The following is a 23,999-nucleotide window of genomic DNA, read 5'->3' on the forward strand; positions in this document are numbered from 1 at the left end:
AAGGAAAACAAAAATATTTGAGTGCTATTTTACTACCACACCTCATTTTTTTCTATATAGGACAGGGCAAAACAACTGCTTTATTTTCATTAGTACATTGACCAAGTATGCACACACGCGCACACATTCTAGAAACTGATGCAATCTACCGTAAATGTTAGCCCTAACTTGGACCAGAGTAGTTCATGTTACACAATCCAGATTTTCTAGTGGAATATGAATAAATCCATCTACTTCTCCAAGTTTTCATAGTTGAATTATACAACACATAAGAAACTAATGAAATAATAATTAATACGTTTCTACTGACCCTATTAAGTCAGTTAAAGTCACTATTCTAAAACATTCATAGAACAACAAGATAACTTCTCCTGATGTGGCACAAGAAAGTGAGTCTGTTCATTATTAAATCAGGATTAAACATGCTGCCTGTAGGTAAAAACATGTACCTGATCGATTGTATGGAAGCTTACGGATAGGCATACCATCACCAATATCCACATCAAACACTGAATAAACACAGGCAAAGTTTATAAGAAATGAATCTGCAGAAGGCAAACCTAATTAAGTGTTCAGGGAAGCAAAGAAAACTGACCATAATCATACTGAATACCATCAAACAGTTGGCGATTTGATTCCTCAGGTCCATCAACAACTTCACCGATCTTTAAGTAAACGAGAGTTGTTAATAAAAAATCTTATAATATCATCTATATTTGCCACTGTAACTTGGATTTCAATTAGGCAACAGAAATAGATAGTTTAAGTGAAATACAAAATATAGAACAGAGGGAATTACTTTATCCCACTTCTGTTCTCTCTTGTTCCATCCATATGCCACCCCATTATCCCCCTCTCTCACTATTTTTGTCTGGCCATCAGTTGATCCTGTTAAGAACCAGAAGATGCTTAAAACAGAAACCATGTCAAAGACGAGTGCTCGAAATGCAAGAAAGTTATAACATAGTTAAAAAGAGGAAGGGATGTTCATTCTCTAACCACGTATCATGCAAATGTATAAATTACAGAATGTCATTAGCCAACAGGTATAACAGAACTGTGGAAAACCTATAAGTTATGACTCATTTAATGCTACAATTTCATTCAATCAAGCTCGGCTCTCCTATCTGAAAAGACATTCAAAGCTGAAAATAGCATCTGTTTTACAAAGATGAGCGATCTTCAACCAATGTGATGCCATTACTTGCAAATTATATCTGTCTCCCCAACCCCGATTCCAACACTCCAAAAGAAGAAACAAATGGTGGGGGTAAGGGGTAATGCTCATGCTAAATGGAATTTAAAGAGAAAAACAGTTAAAAGTATACCCGGGATCTTTAGTGCCTCCAAGCCTGGTAACTCTTCTAATTTCAATCCTCCAACCCTCTTCCTAGCAAAATTAAACAGATCAAGCTGAGTTCATCAATAATAGCAAGACATAGCTAATCCAAGCATAACATAAAATATATAGATTAAAATTAAAAAAAATGGATTTTCAAGTTGTAAAATGTTCACATGAAACGGAAGTCATTTATTCACCAAGGAGAAATGAACCATATATTACCATGGTCAAGTGAAAATCTTGGTTAAGAAATTATCAATATGGACAGACAAGAAAAGGAAAAACTGATGTTACAAATGAGTAGCCATCAAAATGGGCAAGAAAGTGTCCTATAAAGCTTAATGGATAAGTACATCAAAATGATGTTGTAGAAACCACATTAATCTTTCAAGGTCCTAATAATTAAACCACACATAAAAGAGGATGGTATATTCACATCAGACAAAGGGACAAATATTTTGAAAAGATTGACACTCCAACCACGGCTTGCGAGACCAACCACAAATGTGCCAAATAAAACAAACAACGAAAAAGATTAGGGTTCGCGATTAACGATTTCATCGATTACTAAGCATTAGGATTAGGGTTTACTTACCAGATGAAGATACTCCTTCAGCATCCAACTACGACACCCGACGAACAAGGAGATTGCTTGGTGAACGCCGGAACACGACGGACACTTTGACAGAGAGAGAGGACACAGAAGCAGAGCACGACGGACAGGGACTGTGAAGAGGGCTGGAGAGAGGGACAGGGAGAGCGAAGACGGCTCGAGAGAGGGACGACGAGAGCTCCAGGGTTCGAGAGAGAAAGGACCCGAGGGTTCGAGGAGAGAGATAGCTCGAGGTTTTCAGAGAAAGAGAGAGTAGCTCGACGGTTCGAGAGGGATAACAAAGAGTGAATGATAGGTTTCAGCTTCTAATTAATAAAAGTACGTTTTTTTAAAAATTATTTTTGAAATCCGTATATAATATACTTCATTCTACTTACATACAGGTAATGGAATTTCAGGGGATATATCCTTATGAAATTTTCCCGCCGCCACGCGCCAAGTTTATGTATGGAATTTATATACGGAAAATCCGTATATAATATCTGTATATAATTTTATTTTAGAATCCGTATGTAATATCCGTATAAAATATTTAAATTATATACGGATTTAAATCCGTATATAATAATCCGTATATAATTTTAATATTTCTTGTAGTGGCAGGTGTTCAATGGTTGGAGGTATTGTGATCGTGGTCGAGGTATGTGCATGAAGGTGGTGGAGATTTCCAACCTCGTGGAGCGTTGTGTGAGCTACGGAAGGTGGTGGAGGTTCATCAACATCATTGTGTGTAGTTGGTATTGTATGGAAGTATTTGTATTTTTGTTTTCTTTGTTGATAATGAAAGGAGTTTGTGATGAGTTCGACAATGTAAGTATGAGATGTTAACCAGTTTTGATACAGTTCCATTGTTATGAAAGAGGTGGCTGGGTGGTTGCTTGTGAAGGTGGGGGATTGTGGTGCATCAGGGCAACCAAGTGGTACATTTGAATTTAACATTGAAACTTCTTTTGAAGCTTTGTGTGCATTGTTGAAGCATTTTGTTATATAATAATTTCATATAATTATGTTTGCAGGTTTGGTTTGTTTAAGAGTGATAGTTTTCTTTGTAAATTGACATTTGAACTTAACAACTACACAAGGAGAAATTGCTTATTTGATTAGAGAATCTATGAGTGGCATTACATTGACTAAAAATTTATTGCTCAATCCTCTCTTTATACGTCTTCAAGAGGTAAGTGTTACACATTCATTATTTATAATAAATATATGAATTCGTTAATGAGTGGTGGTTATTTGTAGCTTTATGAGGTTGAATATATGAATGCAATGTATTATGTTGATTTAATATATATTAATATATAATATATGAATGTATGAATATATTAATTAACTTTTTTTTTGTCAAAAATATATGTATGTAGTTGATAATAAACCTATGAATCAGGTTATTGTGTTACGTTATTTATTTTTCTTCAATTTTAATGAATATATGAATGTATTAATGTATATATGAATTATGTTTAACGAATATATGAATGCATGATTTTAATTATAGTATGTATATTTGTTTAAGTAAATAGAGATGGAAGAAAAAAAATATATTTATCATATTTGGACCGTGAAGATATAGATGATGATGTGGTTGGTGTAGACTTCAATATAGTCGCAACGATACGTCAACAATTACAAATAACCACTTCATTGGCTGCACTAACAATGTTATGCATTGTTGGACATGCGTTGAGTATCTTGAATATGTACTCGATTGATTCGAGTAGTGTAAACAATTTCCTATCAGACAAAGATCGTCGTAGGAAGCAATTGATGTCATACTTTGTGCATACTAATCGTTGCCACGACATTATTAGGATGGGTCCAGAGGCATTTATTAATCTTTGTGAGAGACTAAGAACAACTGGGTTAGTTAAGGACGTCATTTGGTCGATAGTGGAGGAACAAGTTGCTCAATTTCTTCATATAATTGGCCATAATGTTAAGAATCAAAGTGTCGCATTTTTCTTTCATTGATCTGGGTCGACGGTTAGCAAACACTTTCACAATGTGTTGGATGCTATTTTAACTTTGGAATCAGAATTTTTAATTCAACCCTCAGGAAATGAGGTTCATCCATATGTCTTCAACAACAATCGATTTTACCCGTACTTTAAGGTATTAATTTGAACATATTTGAAGATGTTATTTTATCAAAGGATGACAAATAATTTTGAGTTTTATGATGACTTGTTAATTTTATGTTTAGGATTGTTTAGGGGCCATAGACGATACTTATGTTCGTGTAAAGGTGTCAAGATTAGATGCTCCGAGATTTCGAGGAAGAAAAAATTGGCCAACTCAAAATGTGTCTGTGGTGTGTGATTTTTATGTGAAATTCACATACATTCTAGCTGGGTGAGAAGGCATTGCATCTGATTCAAGAATTTTAAAAAATGCTCTTGATCGAGATGATCCGTTGGTTATCCCCCAAGGTGAGTGTGTATATTTAAATGTTCAAGATTTTATTAATTAATGTCACTAAATACCTTTGTGTGTACAACATTGTAGGAAAATACTACCTCGGTGATGCTGGATTTATGTTGAAAAACACAGTTTTTACTCCATATAGAGGCGTCAGATATCACCTTAAAGAATATACACGTAGAGGACCACAGAATTCACACCAGTTGTTTAATCATCGACATTCATCGTTGAGAAATATTATTGAAAGAACTTTTGATGTGATGAAAAAATGATTCCTTATCATTGCTAGTGGCATTGAACCACACTATGGATTGGAGACAATGATAGACATTATATTATCTTGTTGTATCTTACACAACTTCCTTTGTATCGTGGATAACGATGACTCATTACTTGATGAAGTTGATAATGAGTTGAATGAAAGGGAAGAGCATAATGTTTCATCCACTCAAGTTAGAGAAGAGGATCATAGGATTGGTAGTAGTATCAGGGATTCCATAGCGATCAAATGTGGCGAGATTATCAAAACTCGTAGTTATTGTATTTTATTGTGTTGTATGACTATTTTATTTAAAAATGACAACAACTTCCTTTTATGGTTGTTTAATCTTAACTTCTTAACATTTTATTTATCAATTACGTTTAAAATGAATAGAGGGAAAGGAGTTTTCATTGAGTCCTCTGGTCCTACTAGAGAGTTCATAAAGTGGACAGAGGACATGGACGCACATCTTCTACACACCATGATTGAAGAATCACGGCTCGGAAATAGGGTTGACGGAAGCTGGACATCCCAAGCTTATAGTAACATTGTTGATCGACAAAAAGTGTTGAAAGACAAATGGCGTGAGGTACATGACCTCTTTGCTAGTTTGAGTGGATTTGGCTGAAACGTCGTTACTATGAGATTTGAAGCTGAGGACGAAGTCTGGGAGGACCTCATTCAGGTAAACGTTAAATACTAAGATTTGGTGGATTCTTAAAATACATAATATGATCGATATTATGTGTAATGTATGTTGTTTCAGTCGAGGCCAAGTGCGACAAAGTGGAGAGTTAAAAGTATCAGACACTACGATTTAATGGTCGAGTTATGGGCTGCGGATCGAGCTACTAGGAGTGGTGTTCGGACCGCTCGTCAAGCACGTTGACAGCGGGTTAGGCCTTGTGTACAGGTTGATCTGAATCAGATTATGGAGTACATTCTAGAGGACCCCATATATCTAGGGTTTACTGACCCAACTCCACCATCACCTCCTCCATCTGTGGATGAGTATAGTCCAGGGCAGACTCAATATGTGCCTTCTGTCCCATCTGGAGGAACTTCATCCTCACAGGGTTCTAAAAAGAAGGCACCTATGGTTGATGTAATTGATGCTCAATTTGATAAACTGACAACCAGCCTGGATGGTTTCACAAATGTCCTTGGATCTACAAATGTTCATTTTGTTACGATTTCAAATGCATTCGTACGTCAAGTCGATGAAATGGAAAATAGAAATGAAATATTGTGTTCCCAAACCGAGATCCTACGTCGCACCCCGACATTCACATACACAGAGGGCGACATATATGAAATGTTGAGTGGTATGAATATTGCTGATGAAAACTTGCTTAAGCAATGTTATGATCTCTTATGTGAAAACTTTACATGTACAAAAAGGTTGATGGGACTTCCACCACACAAGAGGTGGAATAAGCTATGTAAAATGATCTCGGGTGGTGATTGTTAAAATGCCTTAATTGATTAGTTGTATTACTATTATGTTTGAAATTAGTTTTCATACTTGTATTTATCGTTTAATTATTTGTTTCTTCAAAATTAATCAATCTCACTTCCATAACAAATAAATTCGTACTACTTCGTATAAAATTAATATTTTTAATTTTTTTGCGATACTTTTGATTCTGTGATACTTTCATTTCTTTTGTTTTAATTCGTGTTTAGTGCATTTGTTAGCTATACATTCATCATATAAAGCAATGAGACATTTTTTAGCTTTGATCAAATGAGCTTAAAGCATTGATCGAAAGTTGTCTAGTTTACAAAATCTACATAAAAATGCATTTCTGGTTTAATATGATCCAATATGTTTCTGTCTAGATTTCATGTTTCTCAACCTTTGTGCAAGTTTGTTTAATGTTTTTAAACATGTTTCAAGGTGTAGCAACTCATACTAATCATAGAATTGCAAAACGAGTGGTTGAGTTCATCAAAATTTGGTTTCATAACACTGTCATTGTTTCACCAAAGTGTATGCACCGTGCTTAATGTTTTGGTTTGTCCTTAGGTCACTCAAACTCTGCTAGCTGATTCTCTGCAGTTAGATCTAGTGTTTTAGGATATGTTAGAGTCACTGTGGTGTTGAATTCATGTGTAATTCCTCTCCATTCTGAATTCTGGTGTAGTTTTGGTGAATTTTCATGCATATTTGGCTATAGCAAGTATGATTTGTTGAATCTTGTTGTGTTTGTGCATATACAACATTTGAGCAAGTTTATTTTGTCATTTTAAAGTTGTATGCACAGTTCAAATGGTCATTTTTAAGCCTATATGCAGAATCACCTTTTAAACCATCAAAATTGTGAATTAAATGGAAGTGAACCAGTCATTTTGCATTGTGATATGTTTCTGAGTTGTGTAACAGTTTTCACATCTGTAAAATCATTTTACAAAGTTTTTTGATCACTCAATATAGTTGTTGCATCACTTCCTACAAATTTTGGGTTTAAAACCACCAATTTAGAAGCCTTTTCTAGTGATATTTTGGTGGAATATTTCTGCATTTATGGCAATTGCTATTGTCATTTGATGAATCTGGCTGTTTCAATGCTTTCTTCACATTTGAGCAAGTTTTTTTTACCATTCCAAACTTGTGTGCACTATTCATTTGGTCAATTTTGAGCCTATATTCAAAATCACCATTTAAACCATCAATTTTGCCTAAATTTGGAAGTGGGCCAATGATTTTGTTCTGCAACATGTTTCTTTGTTGTTTAAGTGTTTGCACACCTTCAAATTGATGATATAAAGTTGCTTGAAGCATCACTTAAGCTGTTCAAACACTTCCATACATTTTTGGGTTTAAAAGCACCACTTTAAGTGTGATTTTCTAGTGCAGAATTCAATTTTGGTGCTGTTTGAAAATTTCCAATCTTTAAATTTCAGTTCTGGATTGGCAAGAGTTGGTTTCATGTCCACAAATGAAATGATATGATCAAAACAGTATAGAACATCCATAAAAAGCAAAATAAAACCAAGCAATCCAGTTTTGACCCCAAAAACCGAAAATCCAAAAATCTGCACTTCTTTGGGAACTTTCATCAAACACTTTGCAATTGTTATCAAACACTTTGCAATTTTTATCAAACACTTTACTGCACTTCGAATTTGACCTGCATTTTTTTATTTTCTTGATTGTTTAATATGTTCTAGTGCCTTTCCTAGGTTCCTTTTGAGTCCCACCTTTGATTCAACGCTCAAACTCACTTGAATTCAACTTGTTTGGCTTCCATTTGTGCATTCCAATTTGTTTTGACTGGAAAAAAAACTAGTGCAGTAACAGAATTTTGGTGTGACTGGTTTGATTTTGTGCATTGGTGTTGTGACATTTCTTGAAGTCTCCTAGCTGCAAGAACCCTTCTTCAATAGGGTAGCATACTAGGAAGTGGAGAAATTGCTGAATTGGCTTCAAGAGTTGATCTCCAAGCTGTCTTTTCCTTCCTGATCCAGCAACACTTCTTTGACCAGCACAAGATCTTTTTCCAATCAGTTTGGATCTGCACCAATTACAGCCATTGCAGTTTCACCTTTTCACTTGTATTAGGCATAGTTTCAAGTGTTTTTCATTCATTATATCACGAAACCTTTGAGGTTTAATATGCTTTTTCATTTGCAACTTAAGTGTCTTGGAAAAATGTTTTTCAAGCAATTCCAAGTGCACCATTGAACATTGTAATAGCTTAGTTTCCACTTCTTAGTGTGAAAGTGTGTCAAGGGGCTTAAAGTGTCACTTGCACTTTCACTTAGGACCGTCTAGCATCTTTCATTTACATTTGCATTCCTTCTTTAAATTTGCTTGAATGTTTTTTTATGTTTTACGTCTCCGTGATATATAGGTGCGCGTTTCATCTAGATAAATCTTCTTTAAATTGGCCTCATCACATCATGCAGCATATGCTTAAATGCAGGTGCGGGTTCAACGTATTGAAGATAACTTGGCAAACCTATCCCTCCACATGAACCAACAATTTGCTCACCTGAATCAGAATTTAACTTAATTCTTCATCATTTAGATTATTAAGTTGTTTACTATTCCATGAATGTATTACACTACTTTTTTGCTTATATTAACTTATGTGTTTGATAACTTACATTACCTATTTTTGAATGTTATTATGTTTGACATTAGTTTTCATACTTGTAACATCCCAAATTATATAGAAGCATATAATATAGTAAGTCCATATTTTAATATAAGAGAACAGTTAGAAGTAGACTGTAAGTAAAGTATTAAAGTTACAGACATCCTAAAATAAGTCCAAATTTAAAACTTAAACATAATAGAGTATTTCAAAAAGATAAGGAACCCCTAAGAGTCCTAATTAGACTTAGCAACAGCATCATCTTCCTCCAAAGCCTGCTCCAGAGGCACCTCATCCACCTCTGCTCACATCCAAGTGGATGATCGTTGCAAAAGAAAAGCATACCCAAGCAAAACACAACACAGAAGCAAGGGTGAGCTAGATATAAAATCATGTTATAACATTCACACACAATATGCAAATAAAGACAGATATATTAAACCATACAAACATGACTTGTTGCACTTAAACTTGACTCGTCCGGACTTAGAATGATTGTCGAGCTATGGCGGGTCATGCACTCGTGGTGGCCTCTACTGCTTTGCAAAGTCATTGCCAATGGGTTTCACCCTATCACACTCACGAGGTTAGTCCGTTATCACTCACCTTGGGCCATACTGGAAGAACCCAAGACTAGGACCTCCTACTACTACTCACGACATGATTCAATCCTCTCTACTTGAGAATGATTAACCATTGTAGTTTCAGGATAACCCCCAAGACTGAGCTACCATGCAAATCATTTTAAACACTAAGGGCACCACCATGAATCTTCTCCTTAAAGATCATGGAATTATATCCAATAATATAGGGCACCACCATGTAACTTCCCTTTGAGATCCATGGAATTACGTCCATCCACCATACTTTTAAGACCACATACTTTCAATGACCAAACATGTTTCATACACTCGCATACTTTTAATATAATCACATTACCACCATCATACTATGATTCCAAACATTCCACACACTTAATTCAACCAAAAAGAGAGCAAAAGAGAAGACTGGACTCGAAGGATTCGCACAGTGCACCCCCACTCGCAAGGCGAGTTAACTCGTTGAGGTGTTGTACCTCATGTCCATCACATAGTGCACCCACTTAATTCGCTATGCGAATTAACTCACAGCTGGCACCAGTATTCACACCTCTCGCATAGTGCACCCAGGTCGTTATGCGAGAGCCTAGACAGAGACCAACACCCCCCCTAAAACTCTCGTTATGCGCCCCATTCTCCTTTTGAATTAAATTGGCAGTGGTTCCATACGACCACCAGTCCCATAGCGACCGGATTCACTAGGCGAATCCACAAACAGAGAGCATCACCCTCTGGTCATTCGCACAGCGAATGACTCAGACAGTGAGCACCCTCTACAGGGTCTCGCTATGCGAGACAGCTCGCATAGCGACTCTGCATCATCTGCAGAATGCAAGTTCTGCAAAATTAGGCACTCACACACGCCCTTACCGTTTCTAGGCCTCTTATCCAATTTCTAACACTCCCTATTCTTGTATTACACCTAATTAAACTTGTCTAGATGATTATAAACATTTCTACAGTGATTATCAAGTGATTAAGACCCAAATTCCTTCTTAAAACACTAATTTCCTCAACTTAGGGGCCGAATTCCAATTCTACCATTTCTAACATGTTCAAGTCCAGTTTTATGTTCCTAGCAAGTTAAAATTGACCTATCTGAGCTACCCAAACAGCCCAATTGCACTCTAAACCTCCAATACCCAAAATAACTACCTCACTTCCTCTCCAAATGACCTAAAATCCTGATAAAACACCAAGTTTCCCACTTAGTCAATGTTACAACAGACCTCTTACCCCAAAGCACTTCAACATAGTGATTACAGAAATTAAATACATCCCAAAATAGTTTACATACATTACAATCCAATTTCACAGTCATTCAACCCAACACATGCAACTAAGTCTTTCCAAATCAAAACACAATATCAACAGTACAGCAGTACAAAACTCAGCATATAGTTCATGCAACCAATTTAAAAACATATCCTAGCTCCTCTTAACTTAGAGTTGAACAGCACAGCTCACTAGAATGCCCTAACGGTAACTCACACAGCATGGACCCAACCAAACCTTATAAACTACCAAAATGGTGATAGGAACAGCTCTTAGAGCTAAAATGGAGTGGAAAAGGAAAAAGTAAAAGGCACATGCAACCAGCAAGAATGCATGTCCCTAGTTCAAGAACAGAGAGGAGGTTGCATGCAGGGACTTACCAGCTTAGAACCCAAAATGAATCAGATGGTTGTGAAGCCCTCTACGTCGCGGACGTTTGAGCGCCACCTAAACAGAAATCCAGTGGCTTAGTGAAGAGGACTAGAAGAAAGAAGACAAAGTTGTGGTAGAGAGAAGGCAGAGAAAAGAGGAAGACTGACTTCTAGAGAGAGACAAAATGCTTAAGCTAATAGGCCAGGATGTTTGAAATGGCTTTTTAAAAGTCTGGTCCTATTAACTTAAGGCACCTTTTTGCTCCATTTTTAACTCTATTTTCCAGGTCCTCACAATACTTGTATTTATTGTTTAATTATTTGTTTCTTCAAAATTAATCAATCTCACTTCCATAACAAATAAATTCATACTACTTGGTATAAAATTATATTACAAACAAATAGTACATTTAAAAATAAATTCATTTTACTAAATTATAATTTTGTTACTTTTTAAAAATTAATTTTAATTAATATTTTTAATTTTTTACTCTTTATAAACATTTTTACAATTAAATATAACATTAACCAATAACATTTTATATTACTTTAATAACTAGGAGCATTTTGGTAATCTTTAATTTTTACCAATTAAACAAATTTTTTAAATCTGTCACATCAATCAAATCCTACACTAATTCTCAAAAACTTTACTTCCAAATCTCCTCTCAATTACCTCTAAATTCACTTAAACAAACAACAAAAAATTTACCTTCAAATTCATTCAATCATTCTCTCCCAAATCCGATAAATCCTCACACGTGGAGAAAACATTAAGGCTCTCCTTACTTCTCTTTTCAGCCTTAAGCATTAACGACCTTTTAACTTTTTTATTAACCACCAGGTCAATGCTAGGTAAAACTTATGTTTTCTTCTCATGAATGATCTATCGGTACTGCGGCCTATCACTTTGGGTCTACCATCACAATATCCATCATGTGAAGAAATTGTTTCTAAACACGGATTTAAAGGGTGGACTTGAGAGGAAAGAAAGGCAAAAATGAAGTTATTTAGATTAAGGAGTTTGAGAGAAACATTCATAAAAATTTGTAAATGATGTGATGAATTTGATAGATTAAAACAATATTTTAATTGTAAAAATGAGAAGATTACCATTTGATCCTGGGTCATAAAAGTAACTTAAAAGAAAATATAACAACTGTAAATTATATTAAAATAAAATGTAAGTTATTATTTAAAATACAAATATTAAAATGATCATATGATATTAAAATAAAATGTGATCGGTAGAAATTAAGTTCAGATATTATTATTATTATTATTATTATTATTATTATTATTATTATTAGGAAATGTGAGTTATATTTAACATGAGATAATTAAAATTAAAAACTATATTAAATTAAAATGAGTTTTGTATAAATTAAGCGGAAATAAAATGTTGGTGATTATTTAAAATAAATTAAATAATAATTTGGATTGGTGAAATTATTTTAAACTAAGATGTGTCTGTTTAAAGTTAATGTAAGTTAAAATGGAGTTGTAAATGCATGACTTGGACAGTGAAAAAGAAAAAAGTCACAATGCAAAAGAGGTTATTTGTGAAAATTAACATAGGCTGACGTGACTTTCTCCTCTATTTTCTTTACACATGCGAGGACCGAGGAGAATTCATTCCGACAAATTTTTCTATGTAAATTGATTTGGGTTAATGAATTTGAGAGAAAGAGAGATAAAAATAAGAATGTTTGGATTAACATAAAGATGATAAGAAATTAAAAAAAATGGAAGGAAAGTTTATGAAAGTAATTGAATGATTAAAAAATTTGAGAGATTAAAGAATGTTTTAATTGATAAAATTGAATGAATATAATTATATCCTTGTAGTTAAAATTAATTTAAAATAAAATATAATTAATATAAATTAAGTTAGAATTTTATTATTATTTATGATTTTCTAATTATTTTTATTATCATTATTGTACTAATTTATTACTACTATTATTATATAAATTTTTATATTATTATTATTTTTTAAAATATTATCTTTATTTATATAAATTTATTTTTCTACTATAAGCACAATGTTAATGATTGAGTGTTGTGAACTAAGGCATAAAGAAAATTTAAGGGTTTGTATGTAATTTACAAGTTTGATGTAACTTTTTTCTTTTTTTCTCATAAAAGGAGTGAGTGGCCTTTTCACCTATTCTCTTTCGCGTTTCTTTCATTGCAAATCATGTAAATCAATACAGGCAGAACAATCTGCTTCTTTCTTTCTTCGTTACAACAAATAGTCTAAAACAAAGGATAAAATTATTATTAAAAGAATTAAAATAATAAAAACACAAATCTAAGAAAATTAGAAAAAAAATAAAAGATATATAAACAACATACAGGGTTGAAATAATTACAGTAGTTTTATTTGAATAAACGAATACACCATTTATTTGTAAAATTAAAATTAAAATAAAAAGCTACAAAGTTTCATTCATAAATAGTATTGAACAGACATCTAAAATACGTAAGAAACAGTAGGAGATTGAGAATGATAGGAAGCATATATAATTAGTTTAAAGCCAGAAACTGTAGCCTACTCTACTAAATTCATCAACTGTATAAGGTGTCAAGACAAGACAAGACTGAAGACAACCCTCCGTATATGACAAATTTCTATGCAGAAACCATAGTTATAACATGGTGAGAAGAACAGTGTAATACCCTCTGATTTATAACATGGTTCTGTTATGATGAAAGGAGGTACTGAATAGGCATCATTGCAAGCTCTTTGGTTACAACTTTCACAGAAATTTGTTGCTTTTTCTCATCATCACATCTTCCAAGTCTGCACTTAATTTGTGTGTATATGGTCCTATGAGCGGATGTTTACTTTTAAGATCAATTTCAAAAGGATGGATACGATGGATTTAAAGGTCAAATTTGTATTATTTATTTTAAAAGATTTGAAGATAAAAATAAAAATGTTTGATAAATATGATAAAATAAAGAAAATGTTTTAATAAATTCAAATATAAAGTTATTATTTTGTTATTATTATTAAAATTAATATATTATTATTTGTCAAACCTTCAAAATATCCTAATATATAAAATAATGGATTTCAAATATAGGGAATCGATTTCCTGCAATCCATAACAATTCCCAAAACACTTAGCCCATACATGTTCTGATATATCCATATGCGAAGATTTCATTTCTTATATAGTCATGTGAAATTATACAAAGGTATAATGGTAAAAGTAAATGTTTCATTTTTAAGTTTCCTTTTACATTTGTTTCTCAATCACTTTCAAATCGCTAAATAGGAATACATACTCGAAAACCCGTCTACCTTAACAGTAAAGGAACACAACACCAGTAGTTGTTTTGTTAATTTTTTTCCTTTCTTCTTTCTCTTTCTGTATCTCACACTTCAACACTAATTCATGGTTCTAATTTTGTATTCCGGAGAAAATTTGCATTAGCCATAAGATTAGTGAATTAGTTAGTTAATCGCAATCTTTAAAATGTTTGTTATCTATGTGTTTGATTTTGAATAAGTGAGTATTCTTATATATTACCATTGAGTTTTATTCTTAAATCCTAAGGTACGAACGTGGACGTGGGTTATGTTATTATGAATGGTTGTAGGGTTTTGAACACATTTGGATTGAAAAATATGGTAGTTATGTTGTGTACGTTGAAATGAAAATTAGGTGAGTATTAACTGTGCTAGAATTAAAAACACTACTAATCAACTTGTTCATCAAGTAAGTTTTGTTCCATAGACTCGATTATTTTGAGCATCAAATTGAAGGTCACTTGTTTAAATCTACTTAAACATGTGATCTCATATAAAGGATGTGTTGCATCTTGATAGAAATTACACAAAATCACATGACACAAGATCTGAGTATCTTCACCAATTTGGATTAGGCTATCTAAACTAAAGTTAAGCTTAAAACATAGGGCTTTCTTCCTCCACACTAACCTTTTTAAATTTTCCACATTACAATTTTACTCTTATACTGAATCTTTGACTAGGGTAACCCCTGTTTGATTCTTACAGCTCTCTCCAAGCCACAACACACCCTCTCTCTCTCTACACTTTCTTTCATTCTCTTTTTCACCCTCCTAAATGCCTGACTTTGTCTATCCATGTCTTCACAATTTTTTCTTTATAAGGAATTATCCATGATACATTAACAAATTCAAAGAATAAAGACCAAGCATTGCAGACATCATGAAGCCACCTAACCTAATAAGTAAAAGTAGAATGATCTCCACGATCCATTACATTTTTCAATGCATCCAAGACAAGTTCTCGCGCCTCCATAGAGTTAAGCAACATTTTGCACTTGGCTCTAACATGTTTTTGAATGTGGAAATGAAAAAGAAGATGATAAGATTTAAGGAACATTATGCTTATTGCATTCATCAAAACAAAGTCTCTATCAGTAACAATGACTTTAGGAAGACCATCAGATGTCATGAACAACCCTTTTATCCTTTCAAGACCCCAAACAAAGTTATTCACTCATTCATTTGATAAGAACACAAAGGCGGTAGAGAGATTCAACCTATATATGTTGGTTTTATATGTGTTATCCAAAAATGAAAAATATATTATATTTGTTAAACAATTTAATTGCATCAGGATGTACCTAAAATAGTTAACTGATGTCATTATAATCATGTACACATCTACTCTAATGAATGTATTTATCACGTTCTAACAATATCAACTGTAATTAAGTTCTACATCATCTTAAAGATCGTTCATAAGTATATCTAGCATTATACAATTATTTTATTGTTGTGACATCATTTTCATTATTTTCTTTTAGGGTAAGCAAAATGTTTGTAGACTTAACTTGACTCTTAGTCATGCCAACAAATAATGATTGTTCATCTGGATTTAATCTACTAGCATAAGGGTGACCAATTAAAGTCTTGAACATATCATGGTTATAACACCCACATATGACCTTCAATACCCAACATTAGATACTAGTTTATTCTCAATTTAAAAGGACTATTATATATTCTTATTCTAGTTATACTAAGTTGAAGGTCATATTTATATTTGCTTTAATCATTCAAATAGTCCCTATTTATATTAAAAATTATTATAAATGGATTTTAATTAGGAAATTTAAATACTATTATATAAATACTATTTCACTGTTTATGTTTTTACATTGGTGATATATAAAATATAGCTTTTCCTTAAAAATTAAATAATTAAAAGATTAAATTAAATATAATTTTTTGTTCGAAAGGGTTTCGAGAAAGTTGACTAACGAATAATTTAAGAAGATTTAACTAAATGAAATATCAGTATGTAGGTTTTCCAAATTCTTAAATATTTATTATTGAAATGTTAACTTTTGTAGTTTACTCATTCATATTATTTAGGTCAAATGATTTTATTTGTTGTTTAATTTTGTAGAAAATTTTTAAATGAGTTTCTTCATTTTTATGTCTCAATTTTGTTTTTGTTTTGAAAACTTTAATGCAATTAAGTTTTTTTTCGTTAGTACTACATAAATAAAAATATATCATATGTTAGATCGTAATTTTTTTTATTTTTCTAATAAAAAAAAGTATCAATTTGTATAAAAAAATTTGTAAAGATTTATATACAAATTATTTTTTTTTAATTTGGAGAGGAACAAAATTTTTTAATTTTTAAAAAAATTAAGACTAAATTGAGACAAATAAAAATATAAAGACCAAATTGAGACAAAATAAAAATATAGAGATCAAATTAAGACAAATGCAATAACACGTTGCTTGACAATGACACGTGACACTATTAGTGTCACGTCTGTTAACTCATTGGCAAGTGTACCAAATCGTATCAAGTAATATAAAATGGTAAGACCAAGTATTGTTTCCTAAGAGACTCGTGACACCAAACAATCGTATAATAAATTAACTAGTTAAGACTAAAGAACGATTCCAACTAATGAAATTTAATGCAATACAAGTAAACATAATAACTTGATTGTAAAATTGATCTTTTGAAGCTAAAACAAGAATGAATGAATGGTATTGAGATGATATGAGATGATGATGTTGTTGGGATTAGATTTCACCTACTTCACTTTCATGCATATTAGAACTCATCTTCTTCATTGGAATGCTAATGTCACTTACAAAATTACTTAGAACCCAATCCCTTGGTGTAAAAAGCCTAGCCTTGATTATTAGACAACAATCCCTTGAAACTCTAATAACCAATTTCGCATTAAGAAAAGAAGCTTAAGACAACTAACCGTCATATTTTTATCCCTAGATAATATTTCCTTTAGGTGAAATCCTCCAGATCATGGTTCCTAAGTATTTCCCAATAACAAAGAAATTCAAACATCAAGCTATGAATGGCCAAAACATAACAAGCATTAAGAATAGGAGAAAATCACTAACATTCAATGAAAGAAGCATAAAATATTCAAAACATGTTCAAATACATGAAGTTCAAAGGTTACATCTTTCCCCAACAACAAATGAATTTAGCTATACATTGTCATGAAGAACCTTGGCTTACAATGGAAGAATGTAAATGAGATGAAAACCCTAGAAAGAGAAAAGGAAAGCTCCCGCATACCCAATCTTCCTCCAAAGGGTCGAAAATAGGGTTTTTGTGCTTCAGCCATCAAAAAATGTCCACCTCCAATGCGTCAAAGCCTTTAAATAGATCCAAAGTATCACATAGGCCCACGTCACCAACGCTCAACGCCCTAACTAAGGGCAAGCAGGCGAAACTGCGTGAAGAGTGGCGTTCAGTGCCCTTGCTAGGGCAACCAAGCGTCTTGCGGTGGGTGTAACTGGCGCTCAACGCCCCAAAGAAGGGCAACCAGGCGTGGTTGTGTGACCTTCTCTGTTGAGCGCCCTAGAAGAGGGCAAGCAGGCGTCCTTGCACGACCACTAGCGTTGAGGACCCCTGAAGAGGGCAACCAGACGTAATTGCGTGACAACCAGTGCCCAGGGCCTTAGAAAAGGACAATCAAGCGTCCTTGAGCCTTCTGCAGTCTTCTATTCTGGTGCTTCTGTTGTTCTTCCTGGGTTCCAACTCCTTGATACTTTGCTCCTCTTCCAAAACATACTAATAACCTACAAAATTGAGAGAATTAGTGATAAAAATCATTAAGTATAACTTCGACTAATTTATTCACAAAATTCAACTAAAAACAAGAGTTTAAGCAAGTTTCAAAATCAAAGAGAGTTGATTTAGTATCAAAATTGCATCACAAATAATGGTAAAATCAACTGTTATCAACGTCACACTATCATTGCCACATGGTACAATGTCAGCTTGACACGTGAATTTTTTTTAAAAAAAAAATAAAAAATAAAAATATTTAAAAAATTAAAAAATACTACGAGTTGATAGGACACCCTATTTGAAAAATGGATAATGATACTTTGATAACATTTTAACACCATCTACGTGTCATTCTGTGATCGGTCCATATTGGTGTTTATGATTATTATTATTGATTGTGGAGTAATTTTAGACCAATCACATAATGACACGTAGATGATATTAAAATGTTATAAAAAAATGTTTTTAAAGTATCATTATCCTTGAAAATTTTAGGAAGTGAGAGGTGCAACTAAAAGTAAGAAAAAAAGCAATGAATTATGATTTTTACCCTCGTGAAATCAAAGATTCAGTCAAACAGCGAAATAGTAAAAAGGGGTAATGCATGAAATTGGGGTGTAGGAAGAAAAATTGGGGTGATGGAAGAAAGACCCTGAAAAAATGGAGAAAGTGTTTACGTCGAAGGGAATTGTAAAATTTTTGTTTTCCAATAGCGTATGTCCTAAATTTTATTGGTGATGCTTTTTTTATGCTAGACTTGGATTAGAATTTACTTAGTGTTGCGAAAGGATATTCAGTCGTTTAAAAACAATGGTTACGCCATTTTGGATTCTAATGATTGAGAAGTACTTAAGGTTGAAGTGTGAAGAAAGCCTAGTCAAGTCAAGAATTAGGGAAAATAAAGACAAATTCCATTAAACTATTACGAAAATAGAAAAGTGGAAGAAGATAATAAGACGGAGAAAACACCACAATCAAGAATGATTTATAAGTTAGGATTCCCCATTTTAAATTAGCAAGTCAAATATAAACAAATGAACGTAAGTCGTGAATGAACTCAAATTTAAAATAATATAAAAATACGTCTACATTAAAACTTGAATTCCTTAAAAAATATATCTCTTATTATCAATGTAATTACATTTCATTGTTTATCATTTAACATCATTTTTCAAATAGTTTATATAAAATTATTTACTTAGAAATTATTTCTCATTCATTATTACTAATTTTAAAAAACTATCCAAGATCACGTGTGCTTTTCTGAGAAAATATTTGAAAATATTCGAAAGAAGTTTTACATGAAGAGATTGGGTGATGTCTAAAAATAGATAAGGAATCTCAAAATTCAATATGATACAATAATCACTTAAAATCTCCCTAAAGACTTTTAAGCCAACTGTCAAATTGACATGCAGGGACATTATTCCAATTAAATTCACGTTACTGAATTTGATGTCATTTTTAAAAAAAAAAGAATCATAGATCATGAAAATATTTGATCTATTCGTAGAGAGAAGGGTGTATGGAGAGTAGTTTGTCTAAGCTTATATTTAAATGAATTAATCCATACAAAGCCGCATTCAAACCAGTCAAAATTTCACACCAATCGACATTTTGAATTTTAATGGTCTTTGATCCAATCTCGCAAGATTTAGAAATAACTTATTTAATATTCTTTTTCCTAAGAGTAAAGAGACTGATATATGAAGGAATTCTTGGATTTAACACACCTAACTTATAAACTTCTTTTTTCAGAATAATTTATAAGCTAGAATCAGTCAGATGAACTAACTTTTTTCTCGTCCAAACCCTGTCAGCAAATTAACTTATTGCCTTTAGTAAAACCAAAGGCTTACTCAGTTTCAAGCTACTAATCATAAAGATAAATTTTGAATCTAAATAATGAATGTTTTTTTTGTCAATCTTCCATTTCCTTCCCAATTACAAACGATTTGCTCACAAAAATATGGAATTTGGGATCAAATAAATGCTTTGTTAGAAGTGGACCGAATCAGTGGGTCAATTTGCCATTAGTTTGATTGAAAATGTAACATATTTAACTCATCAATCTACGGTACCTTATATCTAACTCCTCAACCAAACTAATCAGAAATTATTGAACATGAAATATTTTTTATACAGCTAAATTATACATTTTCCATCCTGAAATACAAATGCGAAGGAACATATTAGCAGCAATTTTTTTATAGATAAGTGAAGAATTTCTCTGTTTATTTCACAAGAAATTTTGAATTCAATTCCGGTGAAGGTGTTAGGAGATTGCAATGAGGGAATATTAGGATCAGAAAAGTAAAAGGAAATTAAAAAGAGAAGGATATTTTACATATTTGGTGTACAGCACAGCACTAGTTAGGAAGAATTATTTGATAGAAGGATGAAAGAGGTAAAGGGAAGTTAAGATAAGTAATTTGATTGAAGAGGGTACTAAATAAATGGAGGCAGAGAGGCTAGTTATTTTAACAAACTTCACATTTCAGATGATCATTATTGGGCAAGAGGAAGTGTATGTTTGTGTGCTAATATCCGACACAGGCCAAGAATATGGCCAAAGTAGCTCTTCTAATAAAGACTTGCATAATCTTACCCTCCATGAACTAGCTTTGGGGATAAAGCTAGGCCTAATCCTTTTCCAATATATAATTTTCTTGTCCACAAACACCACATGCTCAATAACTCCATGCAAGGACTGGCTAAACTTTAGTTTATAATGAACCACGACATCGTATAAAGTAAAGATAGGTATATGAGTATTGTAATACCTAAGCACCGAAACATTATCTGATAACAAGGACAAAACTCTGAAGTCCCCTTCAATGATAGACAAAAAGAATGAAAAACATTATTTTGTACCAAGGTTTAGGAGCCAAACTGAGTACTCACTTAAACTTTGACACTTCTAAACCTACAATGGCTAGACAGTACGGAGTTCAAATTATCCTAGGGGAGTATCATTCTACAAAATTGTTTCTGTCATTTCTTCTAATGAGTAGTACAAATAGATTCATTAGCATTGTCAAATGTAACAATATCCTAATGACAAGAATCAAACAAACTCTAAAAGTTATTCTCCACACCCAGTTAGAGCAGAAACTCATCGGTGGCACTGTATTTTTTTTTTACAAAAACATATCTATTAGAGAGGTAAATTTGAGTATACAAGTAGTATCCAACCAGGAAGAAGAAGGGACAGAACAGGAAATTTTGAGATAGCCTACTCTCTCCCAGACCAAAAATAATCCCAAAACTTCCTTATCCTCCATTCTAACCAAAATGCCCCCTAGCATACCACATACCCATCTGCCACATGTGCATCAAGCTGTTAAGTGATAAGTGAGGTCACAGTTCCCGTGCTCCCCCGAAGGGGGTTGATTCCCTTCTAACTATCCCTTTTATCCTAGAATGAAATACATCCCAAATTTGATGCAAAAGAATCTTAAAGCATAACATACAATATAAATGATGATTCACATACAATCTTCTAATGCCAGCAATAATTGGCACTGTCAGTTTGGTAATAAGCAACAATACAGAGGAGGCCTCGCAGTGACATCTCAGCATAAATTGAATAATACCAGATTACTGAGCACAGGCCATCATAATAATCAGAGGTACAAACTAAAATCTCCAGTAAAACCAACCGCAGGAAAATCACAACTCATTAGTAAGGCCCCATTCAATTTCCTCAGTCTTCACAGAGTACAACAATAAGCCAAAGGCAAGAAGCACCACACGCACCACATTGAAATTGCAAGACTATGATCAGACAAGCCACACACACGCACACACACCCGAAGCACAGCATAATTCCATCAAGAAAGAAAGTCAATACAGCTACCTAATCACTCGGTAGGAAAAAAATAAATTAACATACATGTATAACCTAGAAGAAGCAAAGAGAAAACAAAATAAAAAAAATATATAAAAAGTGTCGGCAATGCAACTATGAAGTTTCTATTATACAAACATGAATTCTGCTTACAGTATGAAGAAGACCTACAGTAATAGTACACAGCAGCAACGCTTATCCGTCTCCTCCTCCAACTCATCATCACTTGGAAACCAAGAGAATCTCAGGCTTCTTGACCTTGGTGGGTGTGTTCGAATTGGAGTTGGAACCAGCATTAGCCTTGGCAGCCTCTGCGGTCCTCACATCGAGCTGAATGAGACTCCTGGTGGCGAGAATGGCCTGCGGTACCAAATCATGCGAGGCACGAGCGTACAAACAGCGAACCGCGAAGGAAGCCGCGTCCTTCACGTCCTGAGAGTTCAACGGCCCCAAGAGACAGTGTCCCAGGATTCTGAGCGAGGGTTGGAGAATCTCCCAGGGGAGAGGGATTCTCTCGCCTTTGGCGGCGCGAATATCGGAATGATCGGGAATCGGGGCGTCGTCGAATTGAGTGCGGCACGGGCAGGGGTCGGAGCCGGCCCAGGCGGCAGCGAATTGGCAGAAGTCGAGCTTGGACCAGGCGGGCATGTGGGAGATCTGGGAGAAGTAGGAGTGGAGGGCGACGCCGACGATGGCGGGGCGTTTGGTGGATTTGACGCCGAGTTGGGGTTCCAAGGGAGGGGAGATGAGGCCGACGGAGGGAGGGGAGAGGGATTGGGGTTTTCGGAGAGGGGCGTGGTAGATGGAGGGGTGCGAGAGGTCAGGGATCGTTACGAGGAGGGGTTTGCCGTTGCGGGATCTGGTCTCGGCGGCGTAGAGAGCGAGGAGGACGGCCTCGAAGCCGGCAAGGGAAGGAGGCTCGGGGGAGTGGATGCGGGAGAGGTAGAGACCGGTGAGGAGAGGGACGAAGGATAGTACGACGAGGCGGAGATGGGGGTCGGCGGAGAGGAAGGTGTCGTAGAGCCAGTGGCAGAGGGGGTCGGAGTGGGAGCCGGAGAGGGAGGCTGAGACGGCAGCGTAGGCGGCGGAGGAGGAGAGGAGGGAAAGGGCAGGGCGGTCGGAGTCGGCGAGAGAGGAAAGGGGGTCGTGGGAGGAAGAGGGGAGGATGGCGGCGAGGGCGTGGATGCGGGAACGAGCCTTGGACACTGACTCCCACCATGAGTGCATTGGGTCGGTTGCGGGTTTCTTGGGATCGGTGGTGTTGGGTGTGGGCATGGAAGAAGACGGCGACGATGAATCGCTGCGGTGGAACTCCATGCTCCTCTCACTCTCACCCTCACACTCGCTCTTTTGCTTCTCTCTCTACAAAGCAACTGCCACACCAAAACCCCTCCATCTCTCTATTTAATACCCACTCACTCATCTTCTCAACTTCCCTTTTCCTCTTTCATCCTTCTTCTATCAAATCACACATCTAAATCTTCACCCTCATTCAATTCAATTTTCCATTTCTGCAATTTTTTATTTTTGTATACAAAGTTTTAAAATTTTCAAGATATATTTATGTTCTTAAAAATGCCTTTTGAACCAGACAAATACTTAATCAATTAGGTTAGTGTGAGTTTCTAACGTTATTGATCGAAGAACTTTTAAGGAAGGAGTGTTGTTTTTGCTGCTCCTACTTTCTACCACTCTTTAATATAATGTGAGTTATATATTTCCCTTTTGATATACAAATAGTTGAGAAGAAAGGTTTATCTGAACTTTGGTTCTACAGGTGATTAACAGTGGTACCTAATTGGTCATTGAGTATGCAAGTTCAAATGAAATGAATGAAGATTGCTTGAACTCATTTGTTTGATGAATTCCTTCAAAGAAGATTCAATATGTTTGAATGGAAGAGGTTGAAATCTCTATTGTTGTTGGGATTCTGATGGATCATATATGAGATTATGAACCATAATTGTAATGCTTTGTGTGGAGGAAGGAAGGAACAAAAGGAGAGAGAGAGAGAAACAAAGGTAAAAATGGAGTTTGTTTGAATTAAATTGATGAGAAATTAAGAAAAAAAATTGTAATTATCAAAATTTA

General features: G+C 34.3%; 2 protein-coding genes across 2 annotated transcripts; both read right to left on the reverse strand.

The window, feature by feature from the left end:
• Positions 1–332: 332 nt before the first annotated feature.
• On the reverse strand, positions 333–950 carry LOC148205835 (ubiquitin homeostasis protein lub1-like). Its single transcript, XM_088105472.1, has 4 exons — positions 800–950; positions 596–665; positions 450–509; positions 333–337 (listed from the first exon to the last, which is right to left on the reverse strand). The coding sequence occupies exons 1-4, from the start codon at positions 923–925 to the stop codon at positions 333–335; spliced, it is 261 nt and encodes an 86-aa protein (XP_087961598.1). The 5' UTR covers positions 926–950.
• Positions 951–21,978: 21,028 nt separating this feature from the next.
• LOC148205836 (uncharacterized) lies at positions 21,979–23,534 on the reverse strand. The gene has a single exon (XM_088103871.1). It carries the CDS (start codon positions 23,223–23,225, stop codon positions 22,131–22,133), a length of 1,095 nt encoding a protein of 364 aa, XP_087959997.1. The 5' UTR covers positions 23,226–23,534; the 3' UTR covers positions 21,979–22,130.
• Between the last annotated feature and the right edge of the window lie 465 nt (positions 23,535–23,999).

Source organism: Vigna umbellata, chromosome 1 (assembly GCF_029865625.1).
Source record: "Vigna umbellata cultivar VRB3 chromosome 1, Vumbellata_1.0, whole genome shotgun sequence".
Taxonomy (NCBI): domain Eukaryota; kingdom Viridiplantae; phylum Streptophyta; class Magnoliopsida; order Fabales; family Fabaceae; genus Vigna; species Vigna umbellata.

Bases quoted from the DNA above. Each gene is read 5' to 3' on its own strand.
- LOC148205835 (XM_088105472.1), bottom strand. From the start codon at position 925: ATGGTTTCTGTTTTAAGCATCTTCTGGTTCTTAACAGGATCAACTGAT. The intron at 666-799 runs GTAATTCCCTCT...GTTTACTTAAAG, and splicing joins GAGAACAGAAGTGGGATAAA to ATCGGTGAAGTTGTTGATGG. The intron at 510-595 runs GTCAGTTTTCTT...GTGTTTATTCAG, and splicing joins TGGTATTCAGTATGATTATG to TGTTTGATGTGGATATTGGT.
- LOC148205836 (XM_088103871.1), bottom strand. From the start codon at position 23,225: ATGGAGTTCCACCGCAGCGATTCATCGTCGCCGTCTTCTTCCATGCCC.